Here is a 17,452-nt window from a genome sequence, read left to right as displayed (position 1 = left end):
TAACCATCCCTTCAATGGAGAAGTACTATTTTCTATGGTTTAAATTTGAGAAAAAAAGGGAAAAGATATGAAAATAAAAGAGTATGTGGGGTAAAGATCTCTGAGGCAATAATGATGAAATTTATTTTATATTATCAAATACCACAAGGATCAATTTAATGATCAGGAAGCCCTCATATATAGTCTGTGTACAGGACAATCAAGAATTTTCTTCTTTAAGTGGAAACTGCTAACATGTTGCTTAAATACAAATATATCAGTTTTCAATATGGTAAAGTTCAGACTATCAGAAGGCATATTAATTCATATTGCATTACTCTAGAAACAGAATATGTTTTTCTGGAATATGAACACTGATGACTTATGCTAGACAGTCTGCAGTGTCTTGATAAGGAAGTAATGGTGTATTTAAGAAATGTAACAGAAAACATGCATAGGGAAAAATCAATTTTATAAGTATCCTAGCCAAAAGGAAGACATATTAAGAAAAAAAGAATTACAGTGTAATTCAAAATGTGGTAAAAGGCAAATTTTTGAATTCTCATTAATAATGAAAAATTCAGATTTGTTTTTCCCCCCAGCAGCCATAAGAAGCACCTTGTAATTGTATTCTCTTTCATAACACACAATCCTCCACTTAAGGCAGAACAGAAAACACTATGCTAATTCACAGCTGAACCAATATTGGCAGAAATAATTTTGCATATTTCAATACTACTGATTCACTATTGGAAACTCACAAGGTTTTTAGTTTCTGTGCATGAAACTTAATAGGTTTTAGCTTCGGTGGAATAAAATACTTAAAGATGATTCTAAAACCATTAGAACACAGCCTCCTTCCTCAAGGATAAGTTTTGAAGTCAATTTTGCTGCCTCAATTTCACCTGCATATAAAAGCAAGGACATTGTTTATTTATGGATGAGTTCAAGTAAAGCAGTTTACTGTCCCAACTAGTCATATTTTCAGGATGAATTTGGAAAATGACAATCTACTTTTAACTGCCACAGAAATTGTTTCTATTCTTTTCATTCTTTATTATTTTTATTCTCCCTAAAGGGAGAATTAAATAGTTTTATGTAGTAAAATACTCATTTGTTTTTCAGGCTATGATATTAAAAATCTATTATTTCTTATTTTGGCCACTCCCATACCTGCAATCCTTTATTTTGCTCTCCTTTTCCTTTCATTTTATTATCACTGGAATTCATGTCATGTCACTACTGTTATCTAAACTGACACGGATTCTTTCAGGATACATATATAATGAAGCTTTATTTGTAGATATTTGTTCTGGTTTGAATCATTTCTTGTTTTTCTGCTTTAATTTAAACTTAACACTTCTTAGTTGTTCACCTTTATATTTTTTTGCTATGTAAAAAAGGCACAAATTCTTAACATATATTATCTTAATATTTTCATTGAGGATTACTACTTGTTATATGTATGCATATGCCCCGAATCTTTAGAACTGACTATTAATTATAGGATTTTTTCCCCTAGTAGATAACAATCCACATTTATAAAGCACTAATATAAGATCAGAGGATTTAGTGCTGTAAGGTGACTTAGCCATAAAATGAGAAAGTTGACTGATTTCTAAGAAACACTGAAGATCAGAGAAAGGGAAGTTTGCTGACCACCAATATACAGGTAGCAAGAAGCTGAGCTAGAATCCAAACTTGGGGCCCCTGACTCTACATCCAGGGCTCTGCCACTAGCCCACTGATTAGCTAACTAAATATTTCTTTTCACAGTTGAAAATTTCCTAAAAAGGCTGACCTAGTTGTCATGTCAATAAAAACATAACATTACAACCATATAATACTGATGGATAAGCAAGTAGTATGCTTCACTTTATTCAACACATGTTCCTGGAAAAGTGTGTATAAGTCAAGTCACATTTTTAATATGTTTTGGGGGCTCACTATTTAAAGGAACCAAAGAATACTTTAAAATACAAATAAGCATCCCTAATTTTAAATAATCAGATTTTCTCATGTTTCTTAATCCCCAAAACACCCATATCCTCTCTCTTGAAAAAGAAGTTCTCTAAGGTAGTCTCCCTTTAGCAAGAGTCTAAAAATTTACCCAAACTTGGGAGATGAGAGGGCAGTCTTAATGTGACATTTCAGAATACAAATGTTTGCATTTGGTGAATATATAGTAAAAACTAAATGCATGCAAAAGTTAAAACAAAACAAAAAAAAAAACCCCAACAAGTTAATTGTACTAACAAAACCTTAAAAAAAATTTCCCCCCAAATCTAAACAGGACAAAGCTCTTTTAATGAATTCACCAGTAATGGAAATATTTTATTTAAAGTACATGCTGTTCAACTGATATGATTCTAGAGTAGAAGTTGTTAAAAATAATATGGGATTTAAAAATTTTGCTCCTTCAAGATAAGACGTTTTTTCACATACCTTTGGGCTTTGGTGGCATGGGACCTACAAATCCAATATTGTCATAAAAGTTATGAATTGCGCTGGGATTAAAATGTGGTCCTGAAACAAAAGATAAGTTTTTTTAAAGCTCAAAAATGTTTGTTTTAAAAAATATTCTTTTTAGGGGCAGCTAGGTGGCACAGTGGATAGAGCACCGGCCCTGGATTCAGGAGGACCTGAGTTCAAATCTGGCCTCAGACACTTGACACTTACTAGCTGTGTGACCCTGGGCAAGTCACTTAACCCCAATTGCCTAACCAAAAAAAAAAAAATCTTTTTATAATTAAGATCAAAACATGAATATTGGTAATCTTTTTCACTTACCTAGAATCTTTAATTTCAAATTATGGTCAACTCTCAGTGAAGTATGAGTTCACCCTTAATTCTGAATCAAGGGTAAATTAGGAAAGACTTTCTAAGAAATGAGGTAAGAGTAGCAGAACTGGAAATTATCTGGAGCTCAATCTCTAGAATCCTGCTTTAAAGACTATTTTAACCTCCAACTGTGTTGACTTCCTCCCCTCCCAGAGTTTTTTCTACTTCCCTAACTGTAAGTTTAGGTTTACAAAGGGCCAAATGAAATTATAAACATAGTTATTCTATATAATATCTGCTGTTTATTACTGAGAACATGTAGAAAACACATTGTAAAATGAAAGAAAAGTGTTCACCATGGAACTATAAATATGTTATTTTATTATTTATTTTTTTCTATCTTTTAATGCCAAATAAAATTTGACTGAAGTAGAGGCCTTTGTCTTTATGTCTTCAATTGCAAGGGCTTTGAATGGTAAAAGAAGAAAAGAGGGAAGAGGCAAAAATAAATGATTTATTATTTGGTAAAAATCTTGAAAATACATTTCTTTTTATTTACTAATTCTTCAAATACTCAAAAATGAAGAAGCAGAATAATCCTATCTCCTTATATCAGATGAATAAAAAAGTTAGCTTAGACCATACAGAGACATTTTCTGGTAAGTTGAGAGTATGGTGGAAATGCTAATTTTCCCTAAAGAAGTATACTAGTAGACAGTCAAATATTCAGACAATAGGATTATGAATTATAGATAATTTTTTTAGCAACAAGGAGAAAGTAAATTAACAAAAAGTATTTCAGATGATTATGTATTGAGTCAATACTTTACCTCTGGCTTGAAAAAGATCAATTTCTTTGGTTAGACAGTCAATGTCAATCTGCAGTTGTCTATTACAACTTCTTAACTGCTGCATTTCTTCAAGCTGAAAAATAATTCCATGTAAGATGGATCTCTGTTTAATCCTCAAATACTACAAAAGTTAAGTTACTTTGGGTAAAAGGAAGTCTAATACAGGGTAAGAAACAGGAAAAAAAAGATTTTATTTTTTTATGAAAGGGCACCTGGTCTTATGTTAAAATATGTAGATAATAGCAGTTGCGATTTAAACTTACTGAAGGAATTTGAGATATAGAATTCGATCTTTTTAGGCGCCTCCGGGTTAGGTTATTCTCCATTTCATTGACCTCAGATTTTAGTTTATCCAGCTTTTTCTTTTGAATCTCAAGTTCTCGTTGAAGCCGTTCCATTCTGGCCTTCTGGTGTACCAGTAAAGCTGCAACACATTATTAGTAAACATAAGGTCTTATCCAGATTATTTAATTACTCACTAAAATAAAAAACCTTGGAAAATCTTGGAAGCAGAAATAGAAACCAGTATTTCTGAAATATAATAAGATTTTCTCAATGATTCAAAATTTCTTTTATTGTAACAAGGACATTTTAAATGCAACAATATTTTAATAATCTAAAGTCAATTTATTAAAATAAAACAAATATTGGCCACTTTGATCAACAGTCTTAGGCCTGCATGTTACAATACTGACTCCTGATTCTTCAAATCTCTGGATGAATATGATCATTTAAATAAGTCAAATACTCCCAATTGTCTTCTGAAAGACGGATTATGTAAATTTCCACATTCAAATCAATTTAAGAAGCATTTAAGCACTTACTATGTGCCAATTGCTGAACTAGACCTGGGAAGACAAAGGCAAAAAAGGGAGAAAACAATTAAACTCCAACACTTGATTACCATCCAGGACACTATCCCCAAACTGAGTCAATCACTTAAAATAGTATTCTTCCCAATTACATGTAAAAATAAATTTTAAAATTCATTTTAAAAAATTGAGTTGTAAATTCTCTATCTCCTTGCCCTGAGTTTGGTAAACAATTTGATATAGGTTATACATGCGCAATGATGCAAAACATGTTTCCACAAAACTAATAATTTCTTAAGGGAATAAATCAACTCTTATCCTGGTCACTGAATAGTACCATACAGTAGTGTATTGTAGAATCTAGGTTATTAACTAGGGTTTGATGTGGGGTGGTAGAAAATCAACAACAAAAAATGCTCAACGAACTCCAAAGCTCAGCTAGGTAAGCTCAGGCATTGAGGGGTTCAGGGGCTAGGGCCTGAAGTCAAGAGATACCCAAGTTCAAATCGAGCCTTAGACACTTACGACCTAGGTGACCTAGAGAGCAAGTCATTTAACCTGTTTGCCCCAGTTTCCTCAACTGTAAATGGGGATAACAGCACTTACCTTGCAGGGTTATGAGGATCAAATGAGATATTACAAAAAAAAAAAAAAAGGCAGCAGCAGCTTAGCACAGGGCTTGGCACCTAGTGCGCCACCACCCCCTCCTCTACCACCCCCCCACATTGCTGACCAAAGAATGAGACACTAAAATATAAAATTTAAGGTTTGAGTTCCCCTCTGCTTTTTCTTTCCTTATTCCAAGGAAGAGCTGACCATGTTAGGAATATTTGTTTATTACCTTAACACAAAAGTGTGGATTCTCCTAGCTATTGGATTTTTAATGAAGGAAAAAGAAAAATAGGAGAAAAAAAAGCAAGAAAGGATATAAAGAAGAAACCATTCTCACCTCCAAACCCTTCATTTTCAAAATATAAACTTACCACTTAAATCAAATTGACTCTATTAAATATTATGTACAGAACAAGTCAATAAGGTATTATGTTTGATTAGGATGGGACCGATTTACCAAACAGAATTTTTAAAGTTTCTACCTCAGACAGCCTTGATGGGGAGGGAGTACAGTAAAATGTGGGTAAAAGTTGGCAGCTGGGCATCCTCCACTAGTTAAAAGGCAGTGGTCCTTGATTCCCTGGTCAAAGACTTTTTTTTTTTTTTGGCGGGGCAATGGAGGTTAAGTGACTTGCCCAGGGTCACACAGCTAGTAAGTGTCAAGTGTCTGAGGCTGGCTTTGAACTCAGGTCCTCCTGAATCCAGGGCCAGCGCTTTATCCACTGTGCCACCTAGCTGCCCCCGGTCAAAGACTTTTGAATCTGTCTTTTAAAGTAAGGTACCTGGGAGAAAAACTGCTTGAAAGCAGGAGAGAAAGCGATGTAAACGTCTGGTTCAGACAATCCTGGAAAAGCGGTGGAACTGAAGTTGCAAAAGGCTCATTTTAGGGTCCAAATTAACATGGAAAGACCAGAAAGGGTATTTCAAAACATCTTTAGGGTTAAAACTTTGGATCAAGATTATTTATAGAGAAAGCATCAGCTCTATAGATCCCTTAAGAGTTATCTGGAGGTGAAGAATGCTCAGAAGGCTCGTGCCATTATCATTCCCATCCTCTTAAAAGCTTTCATCATCACCATTTTTGCCTCTTCACATTCAGAACAAAAATATTAGTCTTTTATCACTAGTCAGTCAATTAGTAAATAAAGGGCAAAAAATGCGCTGAACATTGGTAGAAGTACTGAATACTTAATGGAGAGGGAATGTAAAGACTAATAAGGGGGAGTAAAGAAGATGGGAAGAAAGGGCAAAAGGAAGGAAAGGGAGAAGTGAAGTGGCAGGGAAGACAGAAACTATAAAGATATTGACTCTACCTTCTCTCTATTCCATTACTTCTAGGAGGGAGTGTGTGTGAAGTACAGGAGAACTTGAAGGACTGATGGAAGAAGAGGAAGAGCAAGCACTGGGCTAGTACAGAGAATAGAGGAAGCTCGGTCAGCAGGGTTAGGGTTTCATGACCTCGCTGGTAAGAAATGAAGTTACTTTCATTTCTTTGCTTGAGAAAGGATATTTAATTTGGAAGAGAAATAACAAAGCGCAGTGGGCTTTTTTTTCTAGAAGGTGTTATAACAAAATTGTTACTGTAGGCCACTATTTATTTGGACATAGAAATATAGTACAATCTTAATGCAGACAGTCAAGTCTTTCCGTGGGAAAGGGGAGGAGAGTAGAAGGGTAACAGCTGAAGAAAACTATGAGAAGTTTGCTGCAGCCTAACTTCCTCATTGTCTAACACACAGATGGAGTGCCTTAAGAACAATATAGTGATTATATGTATTTACCTGGGAAAGGAGTTGTCCTTATAAACATCTAAGCTAAGGTTGTCTAACCCACTTGAATCCAACTCCTATATATATTTAGATTGATTTCAATGGGATGATGGTGGGCCACAGAGGCCCCATGATGGAAGCCAGAAAAAAAAAGACCTAGTTAGGGGGTGGATAAATAAGATTGTGCTGGTACACATACCAGCACAGATAACTTTGGTATACATACAACTTTGCTGTAATAGTATTTTATCCACATATTAAAGCCATATAAATCTGGCATCCACTAATCTGGACTTCATGATAGTTAGTAGATAGTATATTTTCTATGAAAAAAGTATATGCTATACAAATTAACAGTCTAAGTAGGATCTTCTGGGGACTATCAAGTCAGAGGAATGATTACAATGAAAATTAAGGCCTTTAGGGGGCAGCTAGGTATTGCAGTTGATAAAGCACCAGCCCTGGATTCAGGAGGACCTGAGTTCAAATCTGACCTCAGACACTTGATACTTAACTAGCTGTGTGACCTTGGGCAAGTCACTTAACCCTCACTGCCCTGCAACCCCCCCCCCCCAAAAAAAAACAAAAAAGAAAATTAAGGACTTTAAATATTCCCCCTGAAGCATGATGCAGTGGAAACAGTTAATACTAATGATTTGGAGTAAGAAGATCTAGATTCCAAAGGGCTCTAAGCCGACTACCTGTGTCACCTCTGGAAATCAACAGAGCCATGATCCTTCATCAGTAAACACAAAGTATAAACAGAGAAACAGAAATGTAATTTTTATGCAGACTAGATGGACCAGAGAGGGGCAAGATGAGGCAGGGAGGCCAAGAAGGCTTGTAGAACAATTCAAGCAAGAGGCCCCAGGGAACTGAACCAAGGTGGTACCTGTGTGAGCAGAGAAAAAGAATGAGAGGAGGATTAAAGAGGGGGAGTCAATCTCGGTTTCAAGAGGACCTGTGAAAACCAAAGAGTTGGTCTAGATCACAGATATCCAAATCCAATAGAATAAAAGAGCTCTATACATAAAGGTCCCTACAGGACTCATATTGACTTAGAAACCTTCTTTTGTTAAGTATTGCCCAATTACTTTTTGTGTGTGGGGGGCAACTGGGGTTAAGTGACTTGCCCAGGGTCACACAGCTAGAGTTAAGTGTCTGAGGTTGAATTTGAACTCAGATCCTCCTGAATCCAAGGCCAGTGCTTTATCTACTGTGCCACCTAGCTGCCCCTGTCCAATTACTTTTCTGGGGGGGTTAAGTGACTTACCCAGGGTCACACAGCTAGTAAGTGTTAAGTGTCTGAAGCCGGATTTGAACTCAGGTACTTCTGACTCCAGGGCCGGCGCTCTATCCACTGTGCCACCTAGCTGCCCACCCCAATTACATTTTAATCTAGTGTGAGCCTGCAAAGCTGGCAGCATGCCCAGCCTGTGTTTGACACCTCTGATCCAGATGCTTCTATGGTCACTTCTAATTCTAAATTCATGTTCTTAACTTTTCACTCAATTAGAATTATTAAGATTTTATTAAGCTTTCATTCCTCTCTTAACAGCATTAGAACTCTAGCATTTTTGGTTGATATTGGGGAAGGAAAACTTAAAAAAAAAATTATGGAATAGGGGGCAGCTAGGTGGCACAGTGGATAAGGCACTGGCCCTGGATTCAGGAGGACCCGAGTTCAAATCCAGCCTCAGACATTTGACACTTGCCAGCTGTGTGACCCTGAGCAAGTCATTTAACCCTCATTGCCCCCAAATTATGGACTACAAACTCCTCTAAAAGGCAGTGAAACAATGTCATATACAATTCTGTATTTCATATAGTACCTACTGTTTTGCTTAAGGTGACTAGTCAGTACTTACTGAATAAGGATGAGTAAACAATAAGAATTTTCAATCACTTTTATGTTATAAAAACAGCATTAAAAAGTTCCTAAATATTTGTGGTTTGTTTTAAAGGTTCCTTGAGCCTTAATGTGTTTTCCAACATGGTTTATGGGGTATTTACATGTATTTTAAAATGTGACAATAAGGTAAAAAATGACAGTCACTTGATTGGGTTTTGTTAAGCTATTTCTACCTGAGAAATAACCCAAGGTGCATATTAACATCTATACAACATAATAAAATCTTTTAGGTAAGTAAGAAACCCAGGATTACACCATCTTGCTTTCAGTGGAGCTTTTTAGTGGGAAAAGGATTAAGGAAAAAGTATTCTATTATAATCATCTCTAGCCCAAATTGAATTTTAGTGGGGTAAGTATGATTTGTTTATAAATCCATTTTCTGCCTATTAAAATTATCCCAATTCTGATATATTTAAAAACCTTTAAGAGGCACTAATAGAAACTACAAGAGTTCCCTAAAAAGAACACTTTGCTAAACAATTTGGAAAACGATTTCATCACATGGGATCACAGATCTGAGAACGGAAGAGAATCCAGAGGCCATCAAGTCCAATTTCCTCATTTTACAGCTGAAAAAACTGAAGCCCAAGGAGGTGACATGATATATTCAGTATGGACCCTCTCCTCCCCTTCCTCTTCTCCCCCTCATTCTACTCCACAGGGTATGCAGGCATGTTTTCTAATTTACCTTTATTTAGGCATGGAAAAACTGAATTAAAATGTCAGTAATGTCAAATTCTGTAGTGGTTCCAAGAGAATGAAAGCATGCAAATATCCTAGAAATATTCTCTATTTTTCCTTTGGACACTGCAAAGTACCTTGAAGTGGGGCGTGGGGAGGAATGTCATGTTCAATAGAGATGAATTTTCTGTTACAACTGCTTGCAATGGCTGTGAAGTTTGGAAGGCAAAAATGACGTTTTCTAAAGGAAATCAGTATTCTCTTCTCCCACCTAGAATTGGTGGTCAGTCTCAAACCAAAAACCAAAAAATGCAACCAAAAACAAACCAAAAAAATAAAAACAAAACAACCTTCTAACTCCTTTCATTTTCTAATTTGTAGATAAAGTAGCAACAATAGCTTTAGCCACTGTTGATTTGCAATAGACAACAAAGTTTAAGATTTGGAATATAGGTAGAGTGGCTTACTTTGAATTTTTAACACCATTAGCATACTGTTTGCAAATAGTGGGCACTAAAACATTTGTTGAACTTATTTTTTTAAATGTAAATAACGTGATTAACAGATGTCTTTTTAACTGAACAGTCCAAATAGCTTCTTTAGTAGAAGCTATAATGTACTTCAATATAGATTTATAATATACTACATATGTAGACTGCATATATACTATATATTACAATATACAATATGTATTTGAAAAGTAAAAATTGAATTTCTTTAAAACAAATGAACAGGGGGCAGCTAGGTGGTACAGTGGATAAAGCATTGGCCCTGGATTCAGACACTTGACACTTACTAGCTGTATGACCCTGGGCAAGTCACTTAACCCTCATTGCCCTGCAAAAATTAAAAAAAAAAATTAAAACAAATGAACACTATTATTCACAATAGTGTGACACTCAATTGTATTTTACTGTATAAGGTCAATTCTCCAAAAATGTGTGATTTCAACTATATTTTAATGGCAACATACAAAGGATCTATAAAAGATACTTTTAAATAAATTCACACATAAAACAATATAATGTTGAGGACATGTTTCAAAGAACAGTTAGAAAATGTGATACTGGAGATTTCATTTTATGTTCTTTTGGCAAACAACAATTTCTTTGTATTTTATTATTGCTATTACTTTCAGCCAAGTTAAGTGGAAAATAAGAGTTTTGATTCTTTAGCAGGTAAGTTAAATAACAAGGATGGATCAAATCCAAAAAAAAAATCTGTCCTATTCCTCATTCTCTCCTATTCTCTCAGCATCTTTTTTTTTTTTAAAGCGAGGCAATTGAGGTTAAGTGACTTGCCCAGGGTCACACAGCTAGTAAGTGTCATGTGTCTGAGGCCGGATTTGAACTCGGGTACTCCTGACTCCAGGGCCAGTGCTCTATCCACTGCGCCACCTAGCTGCCCCTCTCAGCATCTTTAAAAAAAAAAAGTACATATTGATAGTTTATCATTTTCTTCTCACTGTAATTGTCATATCTTCAACATTGCAAGAATATTGCTCAATAGAAGAATGACAATTCTGAACAGAACTCTAAATAGTAAAATGAACATATACCCAAATATTGTTAAAATATTTTGTAATGTTGAGAACCAATAGATATATAACATGTATTCTTATTCTGCAAAAAGTGTATCTGGCATGGAAAGATTCTCTATTAAGGTGTGTAATGGAGAATTCTTTTTTTGATAGTGGATTTGATTTAGTCTTTTGATTTCCTAGCTGGTGATGAAATAAGAAAAAAAGAGTTCATTCTGCCATTTCCCACAATATAAAATGAGTTCCACTGAGTGGACTCTGGATTCTTCAACACCTAAGAGGCCAATGATTCAAGGGAGAGATTTTTGAGGAGAACCTAAACATAAAAGTAAACTGTAAGAAAATATTCTTTGGCACATAGAGCCAGGAAAGCCAAAGGTAGTATGTAGTATGGGTGTCTTGTCTCAATGGAAAAAATTGCAAATCTCTTGCCAATAACCTGACTTACTACCGATGAGTTATTTTCAATCTTTGATCTTTTTTTCTTAAAAGATTCAACATCATACAGATTTTCTTATAACTATTATGTTGAAATAATTAGCTAACCCCTCATTTTGTTTTTTTCTAGTTGGCATTCATTGAGTGCTAAGGATTCTCGTGTTCCTACAAGACTCAGTTTTAATTTCTTTTGTGGTTTTTTACTCTTGGACCACAGCTGATGAGAGCCTTTTACTAATTAACATACTATTCTCCCCACCTCCCAACTCTACTTCAGTAGAGTATCAAATAACCTATCTAAAAAAATCAAAATAGGGGGCAGCTAGGTGGCGCAGTGGATAGAGCACTGGCCCTGGAGTCAGGAATACCTGAGTTCAAATCCAGCCTCAGACACTTACTTACTAGCTGTGTGACCCTGGGCAAGTCACTTAACCCCAATTGCCTCACTTTAAAAAAAAATCAAAACAAACAAAAAAAACCAACTTAATTTTCTATTTTGAAATGCCTGTTGTAGCAATTCAGGTTTCAAGTATTATAAGAAAATGAAGGTAAATTTGTATGTGCCATCTTCAAGCTCTCAAAGTAGAAAATCGAGAAAAAGTTTTTCCTTTGATTTCCCTCCAAATTCCACTGAAACATAAAGTTTCCACAACTTTAGGAATATAATTTTCACGAATGGAGTCAGATTGCCCTACAATCTAATAATTCCCAACACTAATAGTGTTAAACTCAATGTACCACTGGGGATTGCATTTTGCCTTAGAAAACTATAATTTAAAATTGTTTTATTGTATTTTAGTTTATTATGTTAAGTAATTCTTAATTGCACATTCTAGCAGTACTCATTGGCCATAGTTCTTGGGTTAAGTGTGTGACACTTCTGGCTTATACCACAAAAATTAAATTGTGGGAGTTCAAAAGGCATAGCAAATTCCTTGCTAAAATAATGATCAATTTTTACTTGAATTCCACCAATGAACTTTTTTTTCTTTTTTGCAGGGAGGGGGGTGGGGTGGGACGCAAAAAGTTAAAAGGTTTGCAGGCCAGGAAAAGAGAACCTACACTCTAAATCTAGCTGTCTCTTAAAGGTCCTTATCTTTTTCCTAACTCCCATAGGCAAGAATTCCATTGGTATCTGAATTTGGCTAGCAGTGACAAAGCAGCTCAGTCAGGAGACAAGCTGAGTATATATATATATATATGAAGTACTAATGCATCTCTAAATCTACAGTAGGAACAGCTGGCTGGGACTATATGACTTGTCTACTTTTCCTATTAACACACATCTACATGCACTACCTCCCCCCCAAAAAACTTGAAGTTGTAAGAAAATCCTAAATATTGCCTCAATTATTTTGTTCTCTTCTTGCCCATCTCTTAAATGCATTTTGGTGTGTGGACACATACACACATTTTTACTAATAAATTCTATACTATAATTAAGTCAATTTCATTTTAAACAGTACTTTTCAACCAACTACTTGATTTTGCAGACAAAAATCTGAAGAATTGTTAGGGCTAGATTTTAATTAAACTTGTCATTAACTGCTATGTAACAACTGATTATCCTAATTCTTTTGTAAATGAGAGCATGGGAAAGCAGAAACAGAACTGGATAAAGAGGTCTGGAAATCTGGTTTCTAGTACTAGTTATCACTAAACAGCTAAGTGACTTTAAGTGACTCATTTAATCTCTCCAGGCATCAGTTTCCATGACTGTAATTGGGGGCTGTCCTGAATGATTTCATAGTTCTATTCCCTACTCCTCTTGGTTCTAAAACTCTATTTCTATGATAGCAAAAGTGTTAAAAGAATAACAAAAGTTGAGAATAGTGGTGGAATAGGACCAAAATAATCATGTTGTTGTTCAGTTGTTTTCAGTAGTGCCTGACTCTTCATGACCTCACATTTAGGGGTTTTCTTGGCATAGATACTATAGAAGTTAGCTATTTCCTTCTCCAGTTCATTTTATAGATGAGGAAACTGAGGCAAACAGGGTTAAGTGACTTGCCCAGGGTCACACAGCTAGTAAGGGTCTGAGGCCAGATTTGAACTCAGGAAGAGGAGTCTTCCTGATTCCAGGCCCAGAACTCCTTCCACTGTGTGCCATCTAGTTGCCCCAAGATTATCCTGTAGTTCTCCTAACTCCATGTTTTGGAGTTTAATTAATTAATTAAAGCTTACAAAGTGCTTTACAAATATTGTATGATCCCCGTAACAACCTTGGGAGGTAGGGAATATATTACCTCCACTGTACAGGTGAGGAAATGAGGCAAAAGTTAAATGACTTGCCTAGGGTCTCCTAGCTAGTAAATTTCTGAGACTGCACTTGAACTCAAGTCTCTGACTCCAGATCTAGCACTCTATCCACTATTACCTAGCTGCCTCTAAATAATATGGCATGTCTTATAGCAATGTGACATATTTTTTGTTTACAATTTATTTCTGTTCATAAAAAGATCAATGTCTATTTAGAAGTCATTTGCCAAAACAAAAGAAAAAAATTCTGACTAGTATGCTTGAGTCAAAAGAAAATTCTAGTTTGGAAAAAAGTGAAAAATATAATGAGATAAATAATATTAGTCATGAGATGGTTAAACATAGGGATTCCTGGGGGGTGAGGGGATAAAAATATTTCTGGTTTGACTATCGGTCACAAGTACATGGGAAATGACTAAGTAGGTCTCAACTCAGCACAATCCTTATGTAAAACTCATAAAATGTGACAATATAATCAGACCTTTCCAGCAAACTTGGTAGAGAATCATGACAATTTAGGAAGACAGATAAATGGTTACAAAGCAAGCAAGGTATGGAGCAAGGTTATCACAAATTCTCCAACTACAATTACCTTTATGGAAATGGAAATTTTTTTATTCCTTTGTGCTGTCAAATTGCTACCTTTCATCAAAATGAAAGCAAACACACTTTTTTTCTTTCTTCATGTCTTAAAGTGACATAGTTTCTAATTACACATCTAAAGCACAGCGAAATATGTGTAGAAAATGCACAATGCCTATTACATGGAATACAGTATGTAGAATCAATACTCTGTCTTAAATCATTAGGGAAATAATTTGCCTGTAGGCTAACAATACTGTATACCATTAGATTTTTTTTTAAGTACAGAAGAGTTTGTTCTCGTCCATCTTTTATTACTGAAAAGGACAAGTTGTGAACAATTAAGATCATTTTAGAGGTGAGAACTCTAATTATCCTACTTTAACATCATAAACATCATATGTAATGGTAAAAAGGCCTATGAGAAAGAAAATAAATTCAACCAATCCTTGGTAACTTTTCTAGACATACTAGTAACAAGTTGGATGAAACCAGTTTCCTTCCATTTGTGAGAGTTTTAGTTGCAAGTAGAGTCCTGAATTTCACAGCAATTTCTAGAAAAGGCTGACCAACTATAGGTAATCATAAAACAGTAAAACTTATTTTTGGAAAAAGTTTAACTGAACACGTCAAGTTGTGAACAGACTAAAAACAAAATTGGTTCTTCTCATGCTGTTATTACTTATATTAACTGAATTTCATGATAGAGCTTGTTATATATAAAAATTCAAATGACTGGTCTCACAGGTCCAGGGACAGATGTTTGTTGCTTTACCATTACTATAGAAAACAACCACATTGACAAGTTTGTTAATTTAAAAGAAAATTCAGGTCCAATGGAAAAGAATTTGCTTTCAGTATCAATATTACCTTGCGTGTAGGCAGCATCATCAGATCCCATACTCAGTTTCCGGGCCTCACTGATCCTATCCACATGTGCTAAAACAGGGTCAGTGAGGTGCTGAATACCCTCTGTTTCTACATAATGATCAGGGTGGTTTAGAAGATTTGTAAGTTCAAAAGTTGGGGACACTACCCCTGGTGAAACGGCAGGGGGCTTATTTGGAGAAACTGTTATTTTAAAAGTATATTTTGTATTAGGTTGAGTGACCACCACTCGAGGAGAAGTTGCAGTGGTGTTGTTGCCTACTGCCCGACTCTTGGGTGGGTGGTGATGAATAAAGGCAGGGCCCATGCTTACTTGCCCAGACATATTCCTGGAAGCAGCAGATGCTCCAGAGTTTGTTGATATGAAGAGTGTGGGCTGGTTCCGCATAACCTGTTCATCTCCCGCGGTGGCATTAGCAGAAATATAGACCTTGGGCTGACTGCGGGACATCACCTCATCTGTACTTGGAGGGCTGGCAGCTATGTAAACAGTGGGCTGACTTCTAGTTAATGTATGGCTATTGACAGAGGAGGGATTATTAGAGGTTCGAGGTCCAGAGGAACGTAGTTTTGAAGAATTGTTTCTTTGTGGGGGTTCAAGTTTGATTTCAATTTGGTTTTTGCGAGGTCCTGTTGAGATATTCTGAATGTTAAATTGGCTATGGGCAGAAGACTGTGAGCTACCAGATGAATGAATGGTTGGTGGTTGAGGCGTAGTAGGTGAGCTGATAGGCATATAGACATGAGAGGTCTGATGGCCTTGCTGGTTTGTCTGTTGTGCTGAGGTATGTGACACTGGGTTAGATGCAGGATAAGTAGTCCAGGGACTAGGTTGTGAAGGCTGGTAGACTTGTTGAGGGTGCATAGGATTAAACTGAGACACCCATCCAGGATGCTGTGGCGTCTGCCGAGTTGTACCACTAGGAGTTGTAATGTAAGGCCTAATGTAGATAGAATTTCCCTGTGGACTGTTAAGTCCAGGTGGAGGTACACCATGTATGTGCAAAGATGTGGGTGTATTACGACCAGTCTGAATATTTGGGGCTAAAGTTACCATAATGGGATTGAATCTGGGAGTTTGTTGAGAAAGGTTAGTTACACTTTTGCTGCCTAAGTGAAATCCAAAGTGTGGTGTTGAATTTGAAGCACCAGATGTGCTGGGCATTCCAAAAACATTAAAGCCCTGTGGAACTTGAGCTGGTGCTGTCTGTGGCTCCTGCTGAAATAATTCACTGTTGGACTGACCACCCTGGAGGTGTCCATCACTGATACTGTGAGTTAGAGTCCTACTTCCATTCATTCTACTTCCTTCCCTTCCATGGTGATATACGTTTTGTGACTGCAAGTCCAAGTTGAGAGAAGTCATGTGATTTCGTAGACCAGCAATTCCAGAATCCTCCGAAAAATTCAAGTCTCCTTCACCATAAAGATACTTTGTACTCTCTTGTGATAGAACAGCACAACAGGCATCCAGGTTATTATTATTCTAGAAAACAAACAAAATAGTTTGATGTCAGCAACCCCAAACTCATGCTTATATACTTTGTTATCATTATTAAAATATTAATAGACAGAATGAAAAAAAGTTGTGTAGATGACCTCTAAGGTCTCAACTAGCTCCAAAACTATGAACTACTATGGGACTGGTAAGTTATCTTACAGACACGAAAGGTTTCCAAATTTGTCTCTATATCCAAGGGTGTGGCAAACAGTAGCTACTTAAAAAATATTTGTTGATTGATTAAAAGCAGTAATATAATCACTCAATGAGAAACTTCAGACTGACAAGCTGGTGGTTTAGTTCTAAGCACAGTATTTTCAACTCTGGTCAAGAGGAAAAGAAGGAGTAAAATAGCTAGTATCATGAATTTGTACAGACTATCAATAACTGAAAGAAAGGATCTTTCTGTTCTATTTTGAAAGAAATAAAAAATGAAATTGGAATATATGAAAACACAAATTAACATGACTGAAATCACTTGTTTTTCGTCGACACCTACTTGGTAAGGACCGTGCTATTACACCAATCAATAAACATTTATTAAGGGCTTGTTCCATGGCAATGCAAAAACAAGAGTTCGTGCCCTCAAGGAGCTTATATTCTATTAGAATAAACAATGCATCCATATATTGGTAGACTCAAAATAGCTGGGAAGACTGGGAAAAGCTCTTGTGGAAGGAAGAATCTGAGCTGACCATCAAAGTGAACTATGGATACTAAAGAAGGAGTCTATTCTAGACATGGGGGACAGACCTACTACACAGAGAAAAGGATATGAAATGTTTTGTCTGACAGCAAGAAGGCCAATTTTGCTTGGACTTTGGAATGTGCGATGGAGGGTAAAGAA

At 36.0% G+C, this 17,452-nt stretch overlaps 1 protein-coding gene across 4 annotated transcripts in view; it reads right to left on the bottom strand.

The window, feature by feature from the left end:
* TAB2 (TGF-beta activated kinase 1 (MAP3K7) binding protein 2) overlaps positions 1–17,452 on the bottom strand; it is a 123,962-nt gene that overhangs the window by 8,268 nt on the left and 98,242 nt on the right. For 2 of the 4 annotated variants that reach the window (XM_044004551.1, XM_044004555.1), the window contains 4 exons: positions 15,087–16,590; positions 3,875–4,035; positions 3,591–3,684; positions 2,425–2,505 (listed from right to left, as the gene is read on the bottom strand). In XM_044004551.1, coding sequence (XP_043860486.1) covers positions 2,425–2,505; positions 3,591–3,684; positions 3,875–4,035; positions 15,087–16,590 — 1,840 coding nt within the window. Of the gene's footprint in view, positions 1–746; positions 885–2,424; positions 2,506–3,590; positions 3,685–3,874; positions 4,036–15,086; positions 16,591–17,452 lie in introns of those variants that run through there. The other 2 variants (XM_044004552.1, XM_044004553.1) reach the window with 2 other exon arrangements.

This window comes from Dromiciops gliroides, chromosome 4, assembly GCF_019393635.1.
Source record: "Dromiciops gliroides isolate mDroGli1 chromosome 4, mDroGli1.pri, whole genome shotgun sequence".
NCBI lineage: Eukaryota > Metazoa > Chordata > Mammalia > Microbiotheria > Microbiotheriidae > Dromiciops > Dromiciops gliroides.
This window is presented reverse-complemented; position numbering and strand designations above follow the sequence as displayed.